We start from the raw sequence: 8,669 nt of genomic DNA, 5'->3' as shown, positions 1-8,669 counted from the left end.
TATTCTAGAATGAGTTGTCGGCGTAGACTCCACCTGTCATGCTATAGTTTCATTCTGTCGGCATTGAGCAATTTCTCCACACTTTAGGGCAAAGTTGTAGTAACGTTTAGATACCTGCAGTACCAGATGCTTTGATAATGTCATTTGTGCGTCCAGAGGGCTCTGCTGCCTTTCCATCCTTCATAGCTTTCAGAACTTTTGTAAGCTCCTCTACAGTGATGTCTGCAATCGGACCTTTGATGGGTGGAGCGTCAAAGTTGACATTGATGGGATTTGTTTCATTTAACAGACGGTTGAAGTATTCTTTCTAATGTAGCTTGATCTCATCTTGTTCAAGAACCATCTCATTTTTGTCGTTTTTGATATAATAGGCACCAACTGTCTTTTTTCATTAAAATAGACCATTAAAACAGATTATAACACTACCCCCTTTTCAGTTCTGCTAAACCCAAATAGACTTCGTAAAACATCCAGTATGGAAAGGAGTCAGCCGTAAACAGAGTGGTGCTATCAAATCTCATTTGGACTCAACACACTCACTATAAGCCGCGAAATCCTCGACAGCAACATCAAAGTAATATACCAGAATACCAACTACACGGATCTAAAAATTGCAGAAGCAGTCCTAATTGACATCAATAAACCAAAAATAAATATACAACAAAAAATGACAACCTCACTCCCAACCCGGCGCTTAATCAACAATGAAAACAAAGAAGTAATAAAAACTAGCATTGTAAACAATGACAAAAAAGAATATGATGCTATTGATGAAGAAAAGTAAACCCACGAAGATGGACAATAAAGAAATCTGACACTTAATTTCCATCTAAATTCACTTTCACAAAGTGAATATTTTCCTATATAAATCAACTTGCACTGATGATGAAAAATCGAAAAAACGAACTAAAAACACATTAACGCCAAACATTCGGTAGAATTTATAGAATATATATATATATATATATATATATATATATATTCGAGAGGTTCTTCATTTTTCAAGTTTTTATTCTAGTAGGCATTCGATCAGTCAGAGATCGTGGTCGTCCCATGATCATATCGGCCACCAGCAATCGATGTTGAGAGATGCATGATTCACCTGGAATGACTTTGGTATTCCTGAATAGTCGTCTGTGTTGTTGTCTGAATTTGTGTGCATGACATTCCGCTTTTATATGTGATCAAATGTTCTGCCATATTCTTGAAGTAGGTATTCAACAGGGAGAGTTCATGGCTTTCAGCAAATTCCAGAATCCGTACACCGTCATTTTTTTGAAAACCGTAGCCAAAGCCTCCATAGACAACGTTGACCCATTAGCTTTATCTTCAACATGGCCGTTGAGGTCGCCACATATCAATAGTATCTTTGATGATGGTGTTTTCCTGACGGCATCTGAGAGTGTGTTCCAGAAATCATTTTTGGCGTTTTCAGATTCACCGGTCTGTGGTGCATATGCAGAGAAAACAGTCAGAACCTGTTTTCCCATTCTGAGTTTAATCAGCATCAAGCGTGAGCTGATTCGAGTCACCTCCAGTACATTTTGTGCCAGTGATTCCCGTATGAAGATTCCCACTTCATTTTTGGCTGTCTTTTGGCCATTCCAGAACAAATTGTAACTCCCAATTAGAGAAACACCATTTGATTTCCATCTTGTTTCCTGCAGAGAACAGATGACAACCCTTCGTCTTTCCAACATGTCGACGATTTCCATAGAGCGCCCAGTAAGCAATCCAGTATTTAATGTGCCAAGTCTGATATTTCAGGAGGAGACGCCCGATTTTCCGCAACATCCCTCCACTGTTGCGTACTTCCTGGATATTGTCACCCTTTGACCATTTAAGGTCTTCCAGGGAGTAGAAAATCTTTTCTTTTTTTGTGATGATGTTTGGGTCAAAAAAATTTTTTTTATCTGGAATTGCTCAATTCTTTACGAAAACCACCAGTTATAAGCAGTGGGCCTAGCCTTTTTGCTGGAAGCACACAAGGCAGCGTGGTTGCAGTTTATCTCGTGCCAAAGAGAGCACTGTTGTAAGCAGTGCACCTAGTCTTTGGGTCAAAGGTCCTTGTTCCACAAGGCAGTGGATTTAGAATAGAAGATCATCTGCTGTTGGAGCCGTTGTCATAGGATCCTCCGCCTCTTTCACCGTTGTCTTCTTTCTTCTGGTACAGTTAGTTAGCGGCATCTTATTCCGTATTATTCGATGCAATCCTAAAAGGTCTCCCAGCCCAGAACATTTTTAGTCTTTATTATTGCAGCTCTGACATAACGCAGAACCACTTACAATGTTGCATATATATTATCTGTATATATTTTATTATGTTCATATCCTCAACCATTGATTTGAAGCAGCCATCAGCCATCTTCGCCACAAAAGCTGTTTATCCTTTTCACACGACGTATACATGTATTTAGTCTGAGTATATGATAGCCATTAAGATGTTTGACTCAGTGCGCATTTGAACCACTGAGCCATCTCGCCGGCCAACATGCGACAACTTACATCGTCTACCCATATACTAGCCTCGAAAGCATTCCCTTGTCCACCACCTGGGGACGCGCCTCATAGCCAGTGCACTCCAGCAATTTAAAATTTAAGATATTTGACAGGAATTTTGAAGACCTCTACTGCTGATTCCAAGTGCCAGCACAAAAGTGGTTGCCTACTCTTTTGTTTTAACCACTGCTTGCTACCACAGTTCAAATTGGGAAATTTTAAAAAATTTCTCAGGCAAATACCGACGCTTCAACGTTTTTGCAGAAATTTGGGTAACAGGCGCGCCCAGTAATTTCTTAGTTTGCTCTATTTTTTGCTTCAAATTCTTACTTCATACAAGAGTTTGACAATTTTTTCATTTAGTTTAGAAGTCATCCTATTTTATAATAGTTGCCCAGTTCGAAATCTTCTCATTGAATTCAGTGAATTTCAGCTTGATTTTAGACGTGATCTCGTCTTTCAGTTTTTTTACAGTTTCTTCGCAGCTGGTGACTGTTCCTTCACAGCAGCTGATTGTTCCTCCATATCCGCTGACATTTTCAAGAGCAGTTACATCATTTAGCCAGTTTGCGTGACCGTCTCCCCTTGTCTCAAAGTCTCGGTCATCTATCGTGTCGAATTTAGAACCATTAGGATCTTTATCACCCTTCATAAGGTCTTTCATCAAGCGCGCTACCAACACCCCTTGTTGCAGTGTAAATGATAGTTCCGCTTCTAAAGCTCTTCTTTAAGATGAACACCAAGCTTACACAGTTTCGGCATTTTTTGTTTTTGACATCGTGATTTATCCCCCAAAAAAATTATTTTGACATCAAGGTTGTAACTTTCGAGGCAGGCTTGTATAATTTTCAATAGAAGAATTAAAGCACAATTTTATATAAAAAAAAACATATTCATTATTCACAAATTAATTCTTCTATTTCTACAACTTCTAATTAGTTTTCAACATAAACAACGAGTCCAAAATATCGAGTTCAAATATCGCGATTATTAGGCAGGCTGTCGCTAATCAAACACCAAAACGGACTTTTGATCACTTGGTATAACAACTTCACTCAAGCCCACACTTTTATACATCCTCCCCCAATGCCGGCCTCAAAACCTTCGTTCATTCGAGATTACCTTCGTCTTCGCACCGCCTAGATTATAACAAATGTTGTTGTTGCCCTAGGGATTATAATAATATAATATTATAACAAATCGATTCTTTCGTTGATCTTCTAGATTTACTCATTATAACAGACTAAAGAAGTAAATTTAAATTAAAAAAATTTCATTAAGAAAATTAAAAAAAACAACCAGTCAATCAATAGCCTTTTTTATTCTTTTAAAAAACTGATGAGAAATTTTTTATAGATTTCCAAAATACTCTTCTACCTGTGGCCAATTTTAATGTATTCGACGTTCCCTACCCAACTCATTCATTCATTTTCAAAAATCTCCAATATTGATTTGTTATTCATCATTTTGCAAATGTTTAGTGTCCAAATTTTCTAACTTTTTAAATATTTTTAATGTTATCCCTGATAGTTTCTTGTGATTTAATTTCCCACCATCTGTTTCTCACTGATTTCTAGAAGCTTTCTGTAGAAATCTATTTCAAATGCTAATGATTAGTCTTCATATTTCTATGTTCTCAAAATTTCACATGTATAATCTATTGAAAAAATATTACTACTTTTCGAAATTTCTCTCAATGCCGCAAACATTTTTTAGGCGATGGCCATTCTTTTGTTAATTTCTTTTGAGTAGCTGTTGTTGCAGGTGCCATAACGCACAATGTGTTCAACTCGGTCTAGATAAGCTGGTTCTTTTTGAAATTCTGCAATCTCCATATCCCCTTGAAACAATTGCATCTGTTTTTATTATATCTTTAATTTCTGTGCTTCCTATAAGGACGATTTATCTTTTATGCTATAAAAAATGTAGCATACTAAATTTTGATACAATTGGGAATATATAATAGAAATACTTAACTGATGAATGGTGAAACATCATGGACAAGGTCATCTCTAGATATATATTAGGATATATGTGTGCGTTTATCAAGCTGTTAAACTCGCTAAACATGTCGATTTTTTTAAACGTTTAAAAATTGTTTATGTTGGTAAAAATTTGGTTTATTACGTTGCTAAATTCCTCGGCTACTAATTTTAAACTGAAATTTAATTTCAAGTGGTTAATTTATAAATAAATTTTGTGTTCATAAATAATTTAGCTTATGATATTGAAACTATTAATTACGCTAATTGAACGTGCCAAGGTTATAAAATACAGCTCGCACGAGGTACGTTGCTTTAATAATTTGTAGACTGATTGATTGATATAGACTGTTCCAACACACTTCAATGGTAAACAAAGAAGTACGTTTTAAATCACGCAGTTGGTTTGATAAAGAATGCCACAACGTAAAACTTTCAACTCACAAATCAGAAAGAATTTATCAATTGACATAAGTTTATTCACGTTAAAAGATAAAAATTATTATCAATCGCTTATAATTTTTAATGCTGATAATCCAGAAAGATTGTAGAATGTTTTTTCATCATTATTAGGGAAAAAATTGACACAGTATTTGTGAATGGGAACATCGCAAGGTCTTGGTCACATTAATGAATTCAAAGATCCAGTAACTAAAGCGGTGTTATGCTGGATTCTGACCTATCGATGGAAAGTCATATAAAAAACTTTGCTGTCTGTTTCTATTCTGTCTGTTAGCTGTACAAAATTAGATCGATTAGACGTCATCTGACAGTTGAATCAACAAAGACGCTTGTTTGTAGTTAAATTCGTAGCAGTGAGAACGTACGGAATCACACTATCCATTCGTGATGACATGTTATATAATTTTAACGCTGGTCGCAGGATACTCAAAGTTCGATTCAATTTCTGCTTAAAAAGCTTTGTATGCCAGGAAGAGTTTTGTTCAGATAAGCTCCCCTTGTCAAAGATTCACAGGCCGGCGATGCTCCACGTTACTTGAGAGAATAATTCTAACTAGTATCTGGTTGCGAACTGAAATAAACTAAAATCCTTCGATAATGGAGATCTTGTGCTTCCAAAATTCAATTCTTCACGTTTCTATAAAAAAAAGGTTATGTATCGTCAGCATAAATGTGGGATGATCTACTAGTAAAACTAAAGAGAATTGACAACATAAACCGGCAGGTTTTCAAGAAGCGTTTAAAAAGCTCTTCTCAGGTTCTTTCAGAGGAGGGGCTATAAAAGCCAGGCAATACAATACAATATTGATACCGAATTAAAAAAAACCCTTGAATATAGAAACGTAAAGAAAAACAAGTTGAATGTTTGCCTGTAAACATTTAGACTGTATATTTCAGTGCTTGAACACATGCAAAGTAATAATTAGCTACAAAAACAAATTGTTCATCTTACGACGTTTGATATCAATCTAAAAGTAGAATAAACCATTGTACATAACATTAACATTTTAAACCCTGATTCAAACAAAACCTAGGCATCTAAAAGCCTTTAAAAAATCACACACTTGCTTGTTTCTCGACAAGAAAATGAGTCCCCTTTAGAATCATGTTAGCTTCGATGAAAAGATCTGTCAGGCTGAGTGATGAATCAACTGAACCAATGTTAGTTGCACTAGGAAACATCTCATTTATTATTCTTTTCAAACAAGATGGTGTGGTACTGAATAAAAAAATGAATCGATGCATTTGAATTCGTAAAAGCTTAATGAATATTAATAAACCATTTATCTTTAGTAGGAGATATTGCAATATTTGGAAGGGGAATTATTGATTTAAGATATCCGTAAGCCTCTTCAGACTTTGAGTACAACAAATTTGAGAGTTCATACACTTTTTCATATTCTTCAGAAGACTCATCCTCATGCTCAATAACTGAATATTTGACATCTACACATAGTGTATTTCAAAATATTTAAACATGTCAATGTATATAAATAAATGGATGTAGCTACCTTTAAATGGCATGAGAACTTCAAAAGTTTCTTTATCAATAAGATTTTTTTCATAAAGGGAATCAATAAGATGTCCAATGGTCTTAGTTGTTGATGGATTTTCTATGTCCTGATTTAGATAATTAAGCTGCGAAATCGTTAAATTAAAATTTTTTAAATAGAAAAATATAATAATAATACTGGGCAACAAAAAAAATATTTTTTTTGTATCCTTAACTTTTTTAGTCAAATTATACTAATTTTGGGGTAAGAAAAACGAAAATGCAAACGAAAATTTTTTATTAGCTCTAGTTTCTGAGATATACAACAACAAAAATTTTTTCGTTTTTCTTATTCACAGCATAGCAGTATGACATATAATTTACTTATTTTAATAATATTTAAAGTGCATTCAGTTTTTTCAATAAAGATTACATTCTAACAGTTTTAAACAATGAAAGCTAATAAATACAAAAATCATTATAGAATATTTTCGCGCGAGTGTTCTATTTTTGCTTTCCGCCTGTATGCGAGCTCTGGAGCATTCCTACATATAAACCAACATTAATCTGCAAGCATAGCTTCATTCCAACGACTCAGATATCTTTTTTCCATCACAGAAATATCTTGGTGGGACCTTTCTCCATGTTCATCACTAACAGCTCCACAAAGGGGAAAGAAGTCTAAATGTGAGTGGAGGAAGTGAATCTTCATGGACATGTTACATTTTAGTTGATGGCGTTTTTGCAGAAGTACTGTTACCAATTGGATGTAGTTATCATCTCTTCTGTTGCCTAAAAATCCACAAATCACTCCCTTGAGAGATTCCCAAGTTTCTTTTTCTTGCCCCTTCAAAACTTCATCAAATGCAGGATCTTTCACAAGTTCATGTATCTATGGTCCAACAAAAATACCCTCTTTAACTTTGCATCACTTAGTTTTGGAAATTTGTTTCTTAAATACTTAAAAGCCTGTCCTTCTTTGTTCCTTTGACAAAATTTTTCATTTAACCCAGCTTAATGTGTAAGGATGGAAGAAGTACATCTTTCAGCGACAAAATTTTTTTCATCTTTGTTGAGATTTCTTGCAGGCCAGTCCTTTTTTGTGTAATATGAAATTTTGTCTCTATGTCCCACATACACAAGAAGCAGCAGTATTTGGTATAGCCTAATTGCATTCCTAAAAAAGTGGCAATACTTTTAGGAATACTTTTAGGTCACCACAAATTTTCCATTTGTGTTCGTTGTAATTGATTGGGTTAAGAAGAGTTTTCATATTTAGGAAAGTTTCTTTCATGTGAGCTGCATGGCCAAAAGGAACTGATGGAAAATGATTTCCATTGTGCAGTAATACAGCTTTCAAGCTTAGCTTTGATGAATCTATGAATAATCTCCATTCACTTGGATCATAGCTCAAATTGAGACAATACATTTATCCATAGATATCAACGCAAACAAGGTTATTTTTCTGTGTGGTGCATCATCTGTTGACACAAAATCAGAATCATTTGATGTGGAAGGCTGGCTTTTTTTTCCTTCTTCTATTTCATTTGTGCCTCTATAAATAAAACATTATAGATAGCCAAGAGGCAAAATAAAAAAAGATAAAAAAATTTTTCCAAAAAATAAAAATTTATACTCTTGAGGATAGAGTTTTGCTTTTATCTTTTGAACTAGAGCTAATATGTAATTTTTAATGTCATTTTCGGATTCAGCAGGTGGAAATACATAAGAAACAACTAATTTTGGTTCAGATACAAAAACACTGTTGGGCAGTGTAATTTAATTTAAAATATCGTCTAAAGAAATCATTGTGGCAGACTTAAGCAAACCGCACTCTGCGACTACATTTTGTACAAATTTCAAACTATTTAATGCTTTATCATAATTTGCACAATCATGTTCAACAAAATAAGGATGTATTTAAAATAAGTTATAGTGCTCATGATAATATTTTGCTTTTATTTAGTTTTTTTTAACAAATTTAACTCTTATGATTTCAGGAGAAAATGAAGACCTTCAAGCTGAATTGGAAAAATTATAAAAAGTCGAACAGTTTACCATTTAGACAATTATTACTCAAAATAAATTAACTAAAGTATTGCCAATGCACAAAAAATAATTTTGCCTTATTGAAAAAGATATAGAAAAGTGGTAAAAAAAAACTGATAATGAAGATTTGCTCGGAATCAGTTTAAGATCAAAAGAAATAAAAACATAAAATAATCAACTTGGCA

At 34.2% G+C, this 8,669-nt stretch overlaps 2 protein-coding genes across 2 annotated transcripts; both read right to left on the bottom strand.

Annotated features, from left to right (window-relative positions):
- Nucleotides 1–1,217: 1,217 nt before the first annotated feature.
- Nucleotides 1,218–1,715, bottom strand: HELRODRAFT_71529 (hypothetical protein; the record flags this gene model as incomplete). The annotated part of the gene is made up of 1 exon (XM_009012008.1): nt 1,218–1,715. The coding sequence occupies one exon, from the start codon at nt 1,713–1,715 to the stop codon at nt 1,218–1,220; it is 498 nt and encodes a 165-aa protein (XP_009010256.1).
- Nucleotides 1,716–6,204: 4,489 nt separating this feature from the next.
- Nucleotides 6,205–7,864, bottom strand: HELRODRAFT_166804 (hypothetical protein; the record flags this gene model as incomplete). The annotated part of the gene is made up of 4 exons (XM_009012007.1): nt 6,205–6,389; nt 6,455–6,581; nt 7,094–7,327; nt 7,631–7,864. The coding sequence occupies 4 exons, from the start codon at nt 7,862–7,864 to the stop codon at nt 6,205–6,207; spliced, it is 780 nt and encodes a 259-aa protein (XP_009010255.1).
- Between the last annotated feature and the right edge of the window lie 805 nt (nt 7,865–8,669).

Source organism: Helobdella robusta (assembly GCF_000326865.2).
Source record: "Helobdella robusta unplaced genomic scaffold HELROscaffold_10, whole genome shotgun sequence".
Taxonomy (NCBI): domain Eukaryota; kingdom Metazoa; phylum Annelida; class Clitellata; order Rhynchobdellida; family Glossiphoniidae; genus Helobdella; species Helobdella robusta.
Note: the sequence above shows the minus strand (reverse complement) of the source record. Positions and strands in the feature narration are given on the sequence as shown.